The sequence below is a fragment of the Equus asinus genome, chromosome 2 (genome assembly GCF_041296235.1).
Source record: "Equus asinus isolate D_3611 breed Donkey chromosome 2, EquAss-T2T_v2, whole genome shotgun sequence".
NCBI classification, from domain to species: Eukaryota; Metazoa; Chordata; class Mammalia; order Perissodactyla; family Equidae; genus Equus; species Equus asinus.
In genome coordinates this window covers 158,428,504-158,445,000 of record NC_091791.1, presented here as the reverse complement: position 1 = coordinate 158,445,000, position 16,497 = coordinate 158,428,504, and the positions used below count along the sequence as shown (strand labels likewise).

Here is a 16,497-nt window from a genome sequence, read left to right as displayed (position 1 = left end):
AGTTTATTGATTATCCATTATCATTTGTCATGAGGCGTCCTAACTCAAGGGGAAAATATAACTCTCTCTTTCTTGCTGAACGGTAGTGCTGTATAGATCTGTAGAAAGGTATTTCAGATGTACCAATCTTGGAGAAAAATGAGCAAAGAAATAAAGCAATGAGTGTGCCTTCCAGGTCTGAGCAGTTTAAAGGGTAGATTGCTGACAGTACTTTGTTCTCACATCAACCCTTTTTCCCCTCATAACACGGGAAGGAAGAGAGAAGTTCATGAGGCCACTGAAATACCCCCAGCTCAGGATACTGCAGCTGTATGTGATCATCTAAACGCGAATGTTCTTTATTATCCCTGGCGTAATGGCGCTTAATTTATAGATGTTTTTGGTTCATATTCATTTTTATTGGCGACTATTAAAATTTTTTTTCTGCTGAAGTCAGCAAAAAATGTAATTAAATGGTTCTTTTAATTTGCACTTAATTGCTACACTGTAGAAGTAATTTCTTCAGTTCTAAAAATGTATTAAGTTCCTCATCCCTTTCTTCAACTTGTTCTGTTGGCCACGGCCACTGTAGAAAATCGCCAAGGGTACAGAATGCATGGCATGTGCTTTCTTTGGAGTAGTTTCCAGCACTAGTCTGTCATTTGGGGCGTCCAAAGGTGATGCATACAGAACAAGCGTTGCCCGTAACTTTCCTTCGGAGACTAATTGCACTTCTCCCTTAACACACTTTGTTCCAGAAGCCCCAAGAGCTTGCAGCACGACTCTTTGTAAACCCTCTCTCTCACTTTGGCTCAGTATTGTGCTGCCATTGTGCTCAGCGGACTCGCTGAAAGATTAATTACAACTGAAGAAATGTATCTTTTAACTGTCTCATTACATAAAGAATTCATAGTGAAGTTAACGTTCACATAATTTAGTGATATACGGATTTTAATTATATACTACACTGTTACTTGTACAGCTATTTTTAGATCAGGCTACTAACTTGTTCATTAAAATGAATAGCTCGTGTGCTTCAGGGACCAAAAGATAGGCTTTCTTAAAAACTCAGAGAATTTCGAGTTCTCTGTAAAAATATTCTAAGCTGGTAGGATATTTTTATGGTATTTGTCTTTCCTTAAAATGAGACTGACTTGCACTTTGTCTTCATTGCTTAGGTTGTCTGACACATAGAATTTTGACTTTTTTTTTTGATGATTAATAAAGTGTAAGAAAGATAGATCTCTATGTTGGATAATGGGCAGATATTGAATAGCTGTGTTTTCCTTGAAAGTCGTTGAGATTTTTCTCAGGAGAATTAAATGAAAGTTATTTCTGAATAGAAGCGCTGTCCCTGGCTGTAATTAGTCACATGGGCTTAGTTCCCAGGAAACGTTTCTTTCAGTGTTCTGAAAGTGTGTGAATTTTCATACTGCTTAACTTACCTTGAAATTTCATCTCTGCTTCCCCATCTACCCTTCTCCTAAAATGTAAGAAATCTAAAGTTTAGTTTCTTCTTTTCCTGTTCGATTAGGAGGCCTGCCAAAAAAGTGCACACATTCTTGTCCGTGTACTCTCTCCCTTCCCATGAATCCTTCCAATCCTGGGCAACATTTTTAATGACTTAGAATTAACTGCTTTCTAATTATGCACTGAGGCAGACACCGTGATGTGGTATGGGTCTTTGCCAGCAAATGGAAACACAGGCCATATAAATGAGCAGGCTACCAGAGAGAATTATTAGAGAGGCTTCTTGAAGTCATCAACTTGCAAAGCAGAGACTTACCCCTGTCTCATTGACTGATGCAAACTTGGTCGTATCAGCTGTCGCTGTGGTATCACCTTTAGGGGCATCAGTTTTTGTTTTTTTTTATACAACATAAGACACTCTTGATCTTGCTATGTTTTCTACCCAACAAATTTTGGTAGGTTTTGGCTGCCATTAACTTTCTCCCCTGACCTTGAGCTGGAGTCTTCTCTTTACTTATGACTCAACTCTCAATGTCCTCTGACATGCTGGGCCCCAGTAAGCTTTGACAAGAGAGCTCAGCTTCATTATGTGGCCCTGTGTTTGCTCTCCAGGGAGCACTAAGTGTCTTGAAACTTTAATTGCTAATATTTGAATTAGAGGGAGGAAGGAATACCAATGGAAAACTTGAGTTCAATTCTTATAAGTATAATGCATTAATCTAGAGCACTTCAGATCACCTTTCAATACCATAGGAATAGTACTGGATAAGAATAGCGTGGTATTAATGAGCGCACCTGGCTAAGTTCATATCATGGCTCCACCACTACCTAGGAGTGGGACTTTGGGCAAACTAGTTAACTTCTGATGCTTCAGTTTCTTCATGGGATAGCCACCTTGGGTACTTTCTGAGAATTCAGTGAATTAATACAGGTGAAGAGTTTAGAAGGGTGCCTGGCACATGGTAAGTGCTCAGTAAATGTTAGCTGTTACTCCTTTTTAGAAATAGAAACTTGTTATAGGATAAACTGAGTAACCCTACCTTCCTAAATGCTCAGCTGACTTGGTACAAATATTAAACTGATGTTTCTGAAATGTTAGAAATTTGGGTACATTTACAATTTCACCATATCCAGCTAGCACCACATACACTAATAATAAATATATTGTATTTACTTGATATTTTTTAAATGTCATTTTTTAATATTTTAAAAAGGAAATTTGTAATTTCATCTTAAATGATAAACTAGAATTTCTTGCTATCAGTAGAAAGTCCCTATAAAAATAATACATAACTATTAAAGGAAAAACTGTTTTGTATACTGATAAAGTCACTTCATATGCCTATGCCAGTGTTAAGCACTCTTCTGCTTGGTAGACACGGCATTGAATATTGTCAACATTTATCTAAAGACCTTTATGTCCTATAGCCCCTTAGTCTAAGTTTTCTGAAAACAATTTTTTAAAAAGCCTACTCATCCATAATGAGAAAAGCTCAAATTAAGTCAAATCCATTTGACTACCTAAAAATTGCTAGAACAGTAGGGAATATAGGCACGGCTTGGATTTTGAGTAATTCATTAATAATTCAATCAAATTTGTTGACTAGCTATTGTGTGCAGAGCAACTCTGAGGTGATACAAAAGTAATATTTCTGCTTTTAAGCAACTTGCCTGATATCCTGACACAAACAGTTTCTCAGTCTTCCATGTGAAACACGCATTCTCGAAGAGGGTGATATTGCATGAACAGATATGCAGCATACATGGGGCATTAAAATTTCATGGGGGAGCAATTAAGGGGAAAAAAGTCTAAAAAGTCTCCTTCGGTGGGCCATAATGAAAAAAAAGGTTAAGAAAGATTGATGTAGACCAAATATAGGGCCACGTAAAGCCGAACTTGAAATCTGGAACCTTATAACTGGTTAACCAGAGCCAGTAATAAACTTGTAAGAATTGTTTCGTGTCTTCTTGGGGTGACCACAGGGTGAGCCTAATCCTCATGCAAAAGCCCTCAGATACTTAAAGATAACATGGAGGAAATATGACATCTTTTTTTTATATTCTGCTAAATGTTCTTTTTCCTTCAGATTTTTTTTAATATGTCTTGGGTTCAAGTCATTGCATCCTGATCAATCTCCTGTCAACAGATGACAAAGTAATATATAATCAAGAGCCAGATGATTGGTAAACAGTGTGAGTTCCCTCCGCTCCACAATATGAGGGAGAGGAGAGCAAGGGTATTGGAAAAATAAAGGGAAACTTTACTAGAGGAGGTGAGACTTGAACTGGGCTTTGAAGTTTGGGTCAAAGGAAAGATGAGAAAGAACATTCCAGATTTGTAGGATGGAGTTGGGGGTGGAATTAAGTATTTTCCTTTCATTAACCAGGTGCTTAATATTTGTTGAAGGTGCGTTTGTTGAATAAGAGTTGATGGTATATGGTGGCTATAGAGCTGCCAGTTGCCTGAGACAAGAATCTGTTTGGTGTAAAGACTCATGCTTTGCAGACATCTTCCTTACATAATACTTCTTTATATGACGCCTCTAGTTCAAGTCATTTCTTACATGATTATGTGCTAGTTAGAGAGAAGAGTTTAATTTGTCCCTGTAGGATTCCCTAATGTTAAAAGATATTTTTCATTCAGATTGTCAGATGGGATCAGACTGATTTAGAGATCACCCCTGTGCAGTGGGAGAGCTAGTGGGCTGCCTGGAGTTCTTGAGGAGTAATTCTAACTGCGAGAGTAAGTTGACTGTGGTAGGCCACTGGGATTGTTGAAATTGTCCAGAAAAGACACTGGCAGGCCAGCTCCCATGGAGGTGTAACTTGGGACCTTCATGACCTTGATGTCCAAAGGCCTTAAACCAGCATTACAAGAAAAGATGAACTTCTAGCCGGTATTTTAGCCTTTGCTGGAGCTCAGCCTCAGACAAACCGAGAAGCAAAACTCCTGGTGTATTTGGGGAGTACTGCCAACAGCAGCTACCTTCCCCATCCAGCTGTTCACCTGCAGGGATTAGTTTTTCTTCAGCAGAGGGAGAACAAGGTTCTAACACCACCATTTTGACTGCACATGAATTTTCTTTCCAAATGGCCCGTCTCATCTTTATCCCTGATTTACGCAATCATCCCCATGCAGGTTCACCTATTCATGGTTAAACCTACTCGTGACCTTGGATCAAGGGTCCCAACTCTCTATGGGCTTGTCTTTGTTTTAGTTCGGGTATAACCTAGTCACAAGGCAATCTTTGCAGTGGGCAGGACTTCCAGGGATTCACCTGCTCATTTGCCTCAGTTCCTTTCAGCAGTAGCTGGCCACTTTTCTGAGCTTACACCAGGAAAGGAAGAGTTATGAAAATGGGTGTGATGTCAGTGATTTGGGGGAAAGTTTCCACTTACTTGATTGCTGATATTTGAAATGTCCTTAGTTAGGGGGAAAAGAATCCTTCTCTTTTATGGTTATATACAAGACTTCAAATATAGATCCCCCACTCATGGAGGGATAACATGTTAAGCTAACCCACACAAATGTGTAAAGGACTTCTACCAGGTTCTTTCCAGAGAACAGTTTTAATTATGGATTGTACACTGAACGCCACAGAGGGGCAGGGCAGCAGAGGATGTCAGAAGGGAGAATCTGGCATTGCCAAATTTTGCCTGTTGAACAGATTTGCTGCGGGCTGTCTCTCCAAGGCTGTGGCAATACATGCTTGGTAAGAGCAGACCCCTGACTTCAGATACACCTCATGAAATCTTTCTTTTTTTATCCTCTTGACAAGAGAAAATAATGAGTGATCTACTTATTGATAATGCAGTGTTGGGAGGCAGAAGGCAGGCTACAGCATGATCTGACAGCAGCCAAAACAGCAGTATAACAATTGGAACAGCCCAAGTCTCAAACAGCATGTTAAGTGCTTTTTGTGTGTTATTTTATTTCATCTTCACAACAGCCCTGCAAAGTAAGCACCAATGTTATGGTCTTTTACAGACAAGGGACTGAGGGTCACAGACATTAATTAATTAACTTGTTGAAATAACATAGCTAGTGGGGCAAGAGCCAGCCTCAAACCCAGTCTGTCTGATTCTAGGCTCTGCTCATAACCACTGTCCGATGCTGCCTCTCCACTTGAAGGCATTATACTGCATAGCTTTCTGAGTTCACTTTTCTTTTAAAAGGCATATTTTTCCTCTTTTAAGGAAGATATAAATAAAAATTATGGTCTCGTTACATGATATCAGAGGCTAGGTCATACGAAGCCACAAGCTTCTGCCTGGTTCTCTTGGGGTGCTTGCTCTTGGAACCCACCCGCCATTTCAAGGCAATGTCCAAGCAGACTTTAGAGAGGTCCGCATGGAGAGAAACCAAGGCCCTTCACCCACAATTCCAGCTGAGGTCCCGGCAAGCACAGATTTGCCAGATATGTGAGTGAGACATCATGAAAGTGAATCCTTCAACACCCAGATAATCCACTCCCATTGGCGCCCCATAAAGAGCAAGTTATCTGCACCAAGCCTAGCCTAAGTCATCGAATAATGACCATGTTAAGAAACTATTGTTTAAAGCTCCCTCCTCCTCCAAAAATAAGGGTTTTTATTTGAGAATCCAATGGAACTGATTCTCAAACCCACAGAAATAAGTTGTCTTGCTTTCCAAGCTTGTTGATGAGCACCATGCTTTGGCCTGTGACGAAATAGCATCCTTGGAGGAGTCAGAGTAATAATCTGTTTTGTAGCCACCAGTGTCCTGTTCCCTGGCCCGGCCAGACACCATGCAGCAGAGAGGTCTTCAGAGGTGATTCAGGTGGTTCTACTCTGCACACTTTCCACAGCATCCGTGCCACCTGCCCTTCTTTCTGTTGTTTGGGGCTCCAACTTCTTGGAAGGACCTTTTCTTTATATATTTATATATTTGTGTAACTTAAACTCCAAAAAAATTAACCAACGAGCATAAAAGGAAATAAGCTTTCCCTTGAACTTCTTACTAAAGGGTTTCCAAAAATTTTGGCAGCTTAGCAAATGAGTTTTCATGATGGGCCTTATTTCCAGGACAAAGACATAGAAATGATAAACAAAATAAACACAAGAAAATCTTTTACAACACATATCCAAGTTCAAACAAAAGGAATTCAATCTCCAGGTGCAGGAATGGAGACAGAATGTATATTCAGAGAGGTAAACGGGCTCACACTGTAAGGGCCCACAGGAATTGTTAGCTTTAGATATAGACATAACGGGCTGGGCCTGGGGTTTTAAACACCCTGGAGGGAAAGATGTGCAACCGGGAACTGGAATTGAGCCACCTTATATAGTCCAAACCAAGAAAAAAGGACTACGAAAACTTCACTTGCCTTGAGAAAATGGCAAAGGAGCTTGCTTACTGTAGGAGAGGAGAGAGAAATTAGAAATAGATCACCATTTGTAGGTTTGGTTCCAGATTTGCAGGAAGCCCAAGCTCAGAAATTAACAATAAAACTGATCTCTGCAAAAGTAAACATGAAACTACTCTGTCATGGGTATTTCCACAGTGCAGATCAAACAATTCTTGCTGAAAATAAGCTCACGGTAAAAATTTGCACAGCAAGTGAGGAAACCACTATCATAGAGAAGATAGGTAGGTGGGTAGATAGATGGGGAAATAGCATACCATGAACTGGAGATGAGAAAATGAAGAATTAGATTAGAACAAAAACTAGTGAATTCTAGGATGGATCTAAGGAAAGACCGTTTAGTATAACACAAGAGATGAAGAGAGAGGAAATATAAACACTTTACAGGAGTAGGAGGCATAGGGGATAAAGTAAGACCATCTAATAGACATCTCATATGAGAGTTCCAGAATGAGAGAATGGAAGCTAAAGCTATAATGGCTCGAAATGTTTCAAATGGGTTAAAGGCATATATCCTTAGGTTCATTAATTTCAAGCAGGCTAAATAAAAAGAGCCATACCCAGGCACATAGTGATGAAGCTATTGGATGTCAAGGAAAAGTCTAAAAGAAACCAGAGATAAAAGACAAATTACTTACATAGGAATTGCTGTTAGACTGACAATAACAGATGTCAAGAAACAATGAAATCATATCTTCAAAAGGTGCAAGTCAAAGGAATCAATTAGCCTATAATTCTATACCCAGCTTTGTTATCATTCAAGAGTGAGAACTAATTAGAGATATTTTCTGGCAAGGTAAGACTAAGAGATTTTACTGCTCCGTGATCCCAGCTGGAAGAACTAATAAATGAGGTGCTTCAGTAACGATATCAAATTTTCAGATACTGAATCCAAGTGGAGAGTGGAATTCAAGAAGCAGTGCTGAAAAAGGAAATTTGTGGACATGTTGATAAACCTAATCATTGAATGTTTTAAAGAATGGAAAGATACCGTATTAATAAAAGCTCTCCAGAGAGACAGGATATGTTATGTGTGTGTAGAGAGAGAGAGAAGCTTTGTAATTGGCTCACATGATTATAGAGACTGATAAGTCCCAAGATTTATAATCAGCAAGCTGGAGACCCAGGAAAGCCAATGGTATAGTTCCAGTCCAAAGGCCTGCAGGCTTGAGACCCAGGAGGAGCCAATAGTTCATTTCAAGTCCAAAGGCAGGAAATACCGATATCACAGGTAGAAGGCAGTCAGGCAGAAAGAATTCTCTTCCACTTAGTCTTTTTGTACTAGTCAGGCCTTCACCTGATTGGATGAGACCCACCCACATTAGAGAAGGCTATCTGCTTTCCTCAGCCTACCAGTTCAAAGGTGAATCTTATCCAGAAACAACCTTACAAACACATCCGGAATAATGTTTGACCAAATGTCTAGGCATCCTCTGGCCCAGTCAAACTGACACAGAATTAACCATCATAAAGATTAACTGGGAAATTTTGTTTACAGACAAGGTGCCTGGACAAAAATAATAGACACTAATATGATAGATGATGGGAGAGGAAGCTTCCTGATTGGAGTGAGTGCATCCTAAATTCCTTATATTCAGAAGTACAAAAGAGATGATTAGATTAGATATTGTTCGGTTTATGCATTTTTTGAGAGGACTGCTGAAGAAGTAGATGTAAACTGTATTACTTCCAAGGGGGAATAAAGAACGCTTAGTCAACTGGAAGACAGTACAAGGAAGAGGGAAAAGGGAAGAGAATGGTTAGCAGAACATGGAAATAAGAAGGTAGAAATAAGTCCAAATGTGTCCGTAACAAGTAGATTGAACTCACTTTTTTAAAAAACAGAGATTTTTCAAATTTGATTTTAGACAATCTAGCTAAATACTATTTATAAGAGTCAGACCTAAGACTTAATGACACAATGAGGTTCAAGGTAAAGAAATGGAACACTAGACGTATTGGGCAGATATTATCCAAAAGAAAAGTGATACAGCAGTATTACTACTCGATAACATTAAATTTAAGACAAAAGAAGAAACAGAGAAGGTCATGACTTGATGCCAAGAGACATAGTTTGCAAGAAGTATATGTAAAAGATATTCATGCATCCAACAATATAGCCCCCTAATATAGAAAGCAAACACCAGCAGAATTATAAGGAGAAACTGACAAATCCACAGTAGTAGTAGATGATTATTTCATATCTAATTTGAAAAAAATTAATAAGAATATAGATTTGAATAACACAATTAAAAATCTTAACCTGGTAGGCATACCTGAACCCTATAGCTCGAAAATAGGAACTTCAGTATTTTTTAAGACATATGAAACATTTATAAAAATTGGTCACATATTAAAAACAAAAAGAAAGTCAAACAAATACCCCCAAATTCACATAAACATCATATACTTTGACCACAATATAATCAAATTAGAAATATAAAAAATTGAAATGTTTTTACATAATTTATGTATCAGAGATACAATCATAATGGAAACTACAAAATATTTATAAGTGACAACAAAAGTTGTGGCATGTAGCTAAAGCAGAATTTAGAGGAAAAATTATAGCTTTTATGCCGTAGTCCAGGCATTGCCTGTTGCCTGTCTTCTGTAGCATGCTTTAACAGGTACCAGCTCTCTCCTATTCTTGTGCATCTAGCTCCAAGTAACTCACACATTCTTGATTTGTACTTACTTGGTAGAAAGTTGAAATCCCAGCAGTTGAATCAGTGGCAGGAGTAAACCGTGAAATCAACAGAATGAATGCCTCTAGCACAGGTTAGAGAGAGCAAGACTCCTGACGGCTTGTGGTCAAAAAAGATGGCTGCTTGTTGAACAACGGTAGTAACTGGCCTAAGGGCACCTTCCATGAAAGGCACAAGCTTCTTCAACGCCTCTCATCCTCGGCCATCCCAGGAGTGTCCAATTGCCTTTCCTTGTCTGGATGATCTTATTGTTCATCCCTTTGGCAGTTCCTAAGCTTCCAAATATGTGTATAAAAGCAAGTTTGCACTCTCTGGCTTGGTCTGAGACACAGACAGACCTTCTGTGAAGGCTGAGCGTGAAGATGTGGAAATAGAGGCCCTGGGTCTGGAGCCTTGCCTTCCTGTTTGTTAGCACTTTCTCTCCTGCTCTACAAAACAGCAGATTGCAAGAAGAGAAAAGACATTTTGGTGATTTCAAAATGAATGTGGACTCATAATATATGGCTTTTACTATTCAATTTAAAATGACTGACTTCCTCTTGCAAGCTTCCTTTGATTTGAATAGTGTTCTTTTCAAGTGTATTCAAACTATTTTTTAAAAACCTTATTGGTTTTGATCCTTAGTTCTGATAAGCACACTATTCTAAAATTTATATTGTGAGGAAAATTATGATGTCATTAGTTTCTTATTTCTTTAATATTTCCCTTTCTTCCCTCGTAAAATAAATGACCTAATTTTCTTATATCCTAGAGTATTGTCCCTTTTCTTTTTTAAAAAGAGCCTTTGTTTTATGATTTTAACAATGAGTTTGCGTATAGTTTGATATGAGATCAGTAATTTTCCATAGGATAGCACTTTGGGTCATGTTGTCTGGCTGTTTATAAATTAGTAATATTTTCTTCACGTAAGTATGAGGGTTAGCAGTGTCATCTCTTACCAACGACCAAGTGCCTGTGGAGAAGCTACTGTTGTTTCCTTGAGACACTGAGGACATCATGGTCACCCTAAAAGAATATATCTGCCATTACTCTCTGGTGACGGAGTGGCAGACTGCAGAGAGTCCCCTCAGAGAAGGTGTCCAAACTGAGTTTACTAGATCCATTGCTGTCTATCGAATGCTGTTGTCGCGATAATCTATTATTTTACAATAAGACAATTTGCTGCTTCATATTCCCAATGTTTGTACCACTTACCACGGTAATTTCTTTCAGAAATAATTGAGTCCAACTTAAGCTTATAAGAAGCATATGCCTAAGCCTGATTTGATTCTTACTATTACTTAAACTTTACTAAAATCAATGATAAAACAGCTGTTATCGCTGTTTTCTCTAGGAACTCACACATGAACACTTGAAGGTAGTCAGCACAGCACAGATAATGTTTCCACCTTGTACAGATGAAGTCACTGAATTTGAGGCTCAGTGACTTCAGCTGAATTTGAATAGCGTGCCCAGGTTGCCGAGCTAGTTGTAGAGACAGGGCTGGAAAGGGTTCCTCAGATGATGATGCTCTTTTGGGAGTCCCAAACATGGCCTCTCCACTTGCAGTGCAAGCAAGTGTTTACAAATGGCTATTAAGTATGTAAATGTTGCTATAAGCATGCAGTTTTGCGACTAAGAATAGGAAAGAATTAAAATAATTGTACTTCACTTTTTTCTTTGCAGACTCAGTACCATGCTTAAGTGAGAAAGATGTAATTTTCTTATTTCTTTTCCACAATATTTACTAACATTTGTCATATTTGTCAGTGTTTTTACAGTACTGAACTTGATAAAGAACATAAAAATTTGGGCCGGCTCCGTGGCCGAGTGGTTAAGTTCATGCGCTCCGCTGTGGCGGCCCAGGGTTCAGATCCAGGGCGCGGACATGGCACCACTCGTCAGGCCACGTTGAGGCGGCGTCCCACATCCCACAACTAGAAGGACCTGCAACTAAGATATACAACTGTGTACAGGGAGGGTTTGGGGAGATAAAGCAGAAAAAAAAAAGAGAACATAAAAATTCAAAAAAAATAGGCCAAAAGTCATCTCAGAACCTGAATGATATGGATCTGTAGTCTGTGTTCCTTCTATTAACTAGATAATTATCGAATATGCATTTTAGTTCGTGTTTGTGGGGACCAGACCCTAATCCATTTTGCTATTTGGGAATGACTTTACTAGAGGACTTGAAAGATCTGATTCCTAGGTAACACCGGACTTAGCCTCCGGCTAGAGATCTGCCTGTTCTGGCCACGTTGGCCTCCACGCGCCCACAGGAAACAGCAAGGCCAGGATCTCCCGCCTCAATTTTCAAAGGGATCTGATATAGCATCCCTCATTAGATGTCTCCCATAGCCTCTTCTTCTATAGCAGTTCCTGGGATAAGGTCAATTTACTTTGCAGATGGATGTCATGAGACATATTTTGGAACAAAAATACATATATAAATATAAATGTGTATTCATTTATTTATTTTTCTTATTTAAGATTCCCTTAATTATCAACCACTTTTACCTACTTTCCTCACCTGGGAAATGGACATAACATTTTATGGCAGTTTGATGAGAATTATTTTAGAAAGGTTTAGAATTCAGAGATGCTTTCTTGGCTGAAAGTTATTTTTATTGACATCATTGAGGTCTTTGAATCCGACCTGCCTTCACGAAGCTCTCCAGGTACATATGCTTGGTTATGAAATACTTACCTGCAAAGGGTAAATATTTTCTTTTCTGATTGTTTTTGTTATGTTTTTTCCCAAGTGGGCTTTTCCAAAGCTAATTTATCTGCAAAGAGACATATGCTGTAGGTCTGTACTCGTTAATTTACCTTGGAAAAATTAGGTCATCTTCAAATCTGGCAATGTGGCTTATAAACTTGGCAAAATGGTCTAATTAAAAGCTTCCCTTAGATTTAAAAAACAGAAAAAAAAGGATTAGTATCAGTAATGTTTTCATTTTAATGGTTTGTGGATATATTAGGTATATGTCACTTCTCATGTTGCGTTACAAGTATGTTGACTGTCTGCTAACAGTTCATCTCTTTTCTTCTACAGCCTCCAAGTCTGTTATAAATAGTATGCTGCGGGACCCTTCTCAGATTCCAGATGGAGTTCTAGCAAATCAGGTCTATCAGGTATTAATCACAGCTGTCTATTTTCAGTGGCAATGCCGTTATCTGCCTAGCAGAGTAAAGGATTTTAAACCTCATTTAATTACTGTCATCATAAACTATCACTGAGGTCAGGGTGCGCCATAAATGGCAATGCAATATTTGTGAGAAGAGCATTTCACTTTTTAATAGCTTGCTTTTATAGTGAATAAAAAGCATGCAGTTTTTGTTTTCTGTGATTAAATCTGAACAGCTTTTTGATAGCTTTTTAAATTTTTTAAGAAAAGTAATTACTGCTTTTAGGATCCTGTTTAACTGTAATAGTTTTTGTAGTCACCCCGGCCCAGAGCCCTTCTCTTATTTGTCTGCAGTGTGTGGTGAATGACTGCTGCTATGGACCACTGGTGGACTGCATCAAACAGTATCCTTTCCCATAAAATTTTAGGTGCACAATTGACGAGCTTAGACTCAGTGGAAGAGATGTGTCTGGCTTTAACCTGACATAAAGTTCTGCTTCACAAAACACATTTCATACTCTTCTCTTTTACATTCAATCAGCTGGAGGGTCACTGCAGACCATTCTTTTCTACAACTTGAAAAAAATCAGATAGGCCAGGGGAAGATGTCAGTTCAGCAGTTGCACATTCACATGCTTATTTCAAACTACTTGATTTTCCATGAGTTTAAAGGCACAGAGTCATTAGGCAGGTAACATACTGTCTTGGAATGTATCTAACCATTCCAATGAACATTTTAAAAAAATATAACAAATTTCTACGTAAAATGAGCCAAATTCGGTTGAGTTTACTAGAAGAAATTTTTGAGCCTGGAGTTAAAGGGTGATGTGATTAAAATGCCGCCAGAGGCCATCGTGTTTTAAAGGGCAGTAGATTCTGAGTGCTTAAATGCTGATTACAATCTGAGCTGTTATTTGCATCCCTAATAAACATTTTTAAAGAAACCGAGCTAATTTTTCCTTCTGGACTGAATGTAAGGCTAGGAAAACAGATGACCAGTCATTCTTTCTTGAAGACACTGAGATTACTGAAGAGTTAATGCTTCCTTCTTAAAAGAGGATTTGAGTGGACAGGAACTACTTCATAAAGTAGGACGTTATTAATTAGGACATTTAGTAGTGTTGTGGCAACACTAAGAATTTTGATAATCCTTGGCTGAAAAATACTATTTAAAGAGTAAATAATTAGTGATTTTTTAGTGAAAATTATATCTATCTGAGTCTATGCATCTTACATTTCTTTTTTTTTTCTTTTTTTTCTTTTTAAGGGAGAGTAGCCCTGAGCTAACATGTGTTACAAATCCTCCTCTTTTTACTGAGAAAGATTGGCCCTGGGCTAACGTCTGTGCCCATCTGCTCCACTTTATATTTGAGACACCTGCCTCCGCATGGCTTGATAAGTGATGTATAGGTCTGCACCCAGGGTCTGAACCCGTGAACCCTGGGCTGCCAAAGCAGAAGGCACGAACTTAACCACTATGCCACTGGGCCAGCCCCACAGTCTTACATTTCTTAAAAATATAGCATGTCCTTTCTGGTATAGTTTTGTTAGCATGAGTGGCACTGTGACCAGTTGTGACTCGGTGATTACTAGTCAGGAGACTTTTTGTTAGAAGCCTTTGTTAATCAAGTGTCGTGTGTGTGTGCGCGTGTGTGTGTGCGCGTGTGTGCAGTGTTTATATTCCACTTTGTTTCCTAAAGGCTTAGAGTCAGTAAAATTTTTGCAATGAAAATCATTCATTTTCTTTTTCATAAAGTTAACCTTTGAAAAAAAATCTTTTAACGGAGCCCTGTTGTAAGAATATTCAGTACCTATATTATAGCCCTTTATATATTTATCCTCCAAGTCTGTTCCCCCAAATCTAACTTAAATTAATAAAATCACAGCATTGTCATAAGCTTGGCTTTTTATTAGACCAAAGTGAAACTTTACCTCTATTTTCAGTGTAAAATTAATGGTAGCATTAGAAATCGTAGGAATGCCGACCTCGTGTTGCTACAGTGATAAAGTCTGGCACGTTCATATAACAACTAACACCATCTCAGAGTATCTAGGGCGGAATTACATGTTAATTTTAAAGCACATAAAATAGTTAAAAATCAATTTAAAGTTAAGGTTTTAAAAGCATGATGTCTTTTGAAGGATTGCATATTGATTTTAAATATAACTATCTAATTATATATGCATGGACTAAAGTATGAAGTCAACTGCTTTGTAAATGCCAGGAGGCTATTTTTCAGTAATAGTTGAGATGCTTACGGGAAACCGGATTGCTGTATTGCTGGCAAAGAAAATGGCTTGTGACGTTATTTACAAGTTTTGCCCCATGGTCACTGCCATACATCAATAATAGGTATTATTATAGACAAAGTCTAAGTGTTTCTGCTTATGGAGCATTATAAATTCTGTTTGGAGTATTTTCCTTACATTTTTGCCATCACTCACTTTCCTTTTGGGGCTGTGTTAGTGCCAGTAGAATTTAATGTAGTACATGATTTCAATTGATAAAGATAATGATGTGTGTCTATAAATTGCATTCACTGACTAGATTATAATTTTGCAGTTCCATTATGCCTATTGCCAGTAAAATTACTGTTTTTATAAGTTTTATTTTCTAGACCTTGTATTTTATATATGTCTATATCAAGCAAAGCATAATCAAGAAGTATTTCTTTCCAAAATTTAAACTAGTGATTGCTTTTACCGTGCAAAATAAAACAGGCCGGGAAGTTTATAGAGAACTGATTTTATCTTTGCACTGAGGTAGTAGCAGTTTCATATAATGGAAATACACTTGCATAGATGTTTTTCAGACTGATCAACAGGAATTATTTTATTTCACACCGAATAAAAATGATTAGTTTTCCATGTGAATGAAAATGCTGTTTGTATCTTGTTCTGATAATTTGGTAAAGCTTACATTGCTTACTCTCAGTAACTTACATCATTTTGTAAGAAAGAAGGCACACATTTAGTAAATAGAACAGGTGCAAAACCTTTTTACTCCATTATGAAAATGTTACATGTAAACATTTGTGTAAGTAACATAAAGTAAATTGGTCAGTTACTGATAAGACGCCAAAAAAGCACAGTAGCAAAGCATATATAAATTGCCATTGTGCTTTCTTTATCTTTTGGTGTCTACTGTAATTTTTCCTGAATAGCCATACCCACCCACACCTTTGCTGCCACAGATCATATTCACTGACACAAAAGGTGTAAGAAACCAGCCACCTCAACTTGCCATAAAGTGTGACTTCAGGACACAGCTGTTAGACAAAGACCTAAACAGAAAAGCAAGGGATGATAATGATGCAGGAAGCTCAAAATGCTGTGGGTTTCATTTCTGTACCATCAGTAACCTCAGTTTCATGATTCAACATTTTAGATGTAAATAATTTACAACAATAGAAGTGAGAGCACATTATGTGAAAAAGAAGTAAATAATTCAGCTCTAAAATGTGGGATGCCCCTAGTAATGAGAGGCCCATGAGAGTTATTCATCAAATGTCTTCAATGGACTCTGCAAATGTGTGAAATTTTGTGATTTAAAAATTTGTTTCCTTTTATTTTGTTTTCAATAAGAAATTAAATAAGCATAGCCTTGTGCATTGGAGGGGGGAGGGGAGAAGAACAGAAGGAAAAGTGAGTGATGATGACTTGGGGCTTGTTTTGACTGTGGACATCAATGACCACATCTGTGGAATTCTGAGATTTAAACAAGATTCACCTGTAGGTGTTGATAAAGGGCAGGATAATTCTCTAGGGTTTTTTTTGCAAGTAATTGTAAGCTTGATTTGGTTTAAATGGGACTCTCGCAGTGCATGGTCAGAATTAGAGTCTCTG

General features: G+C 38.0%; 1 protein-coding gene across 9 annotated transcripts in view; it reads left to right on the top strand.

Moving 5' to 3' along the window:
* CDIN1 (CDAN1 interacting nuclease 1) overlaps positions 1-16,497 on the top strand; it is a 208,426-nt gene that overhangs the window by 82,430 nt on the left and 109,499 nt on the right. For 8 of the 9 annotated variants that reach the window (XM_014847317.3, XM_044765196.2, XM_044765194.2 and 5 more), the window contains exons 6-7: positions 12,579-12,658; positions 13,006-13,055. The exons of the other annotated variant lie outside the window; for it this stretch is intronic. In XM_014847317.3, the coding sequence (XP_014702803.3) occupies positions 12,579-12,658; positions 13,006-13,055 (130 nt within the window). The remainder of the gene's footprint in view (positions 1-12,578; positions 12,659-13,005; positions 13,056-16,497) is intronic. 9 annotated transcript variants of the gene reach the window in all.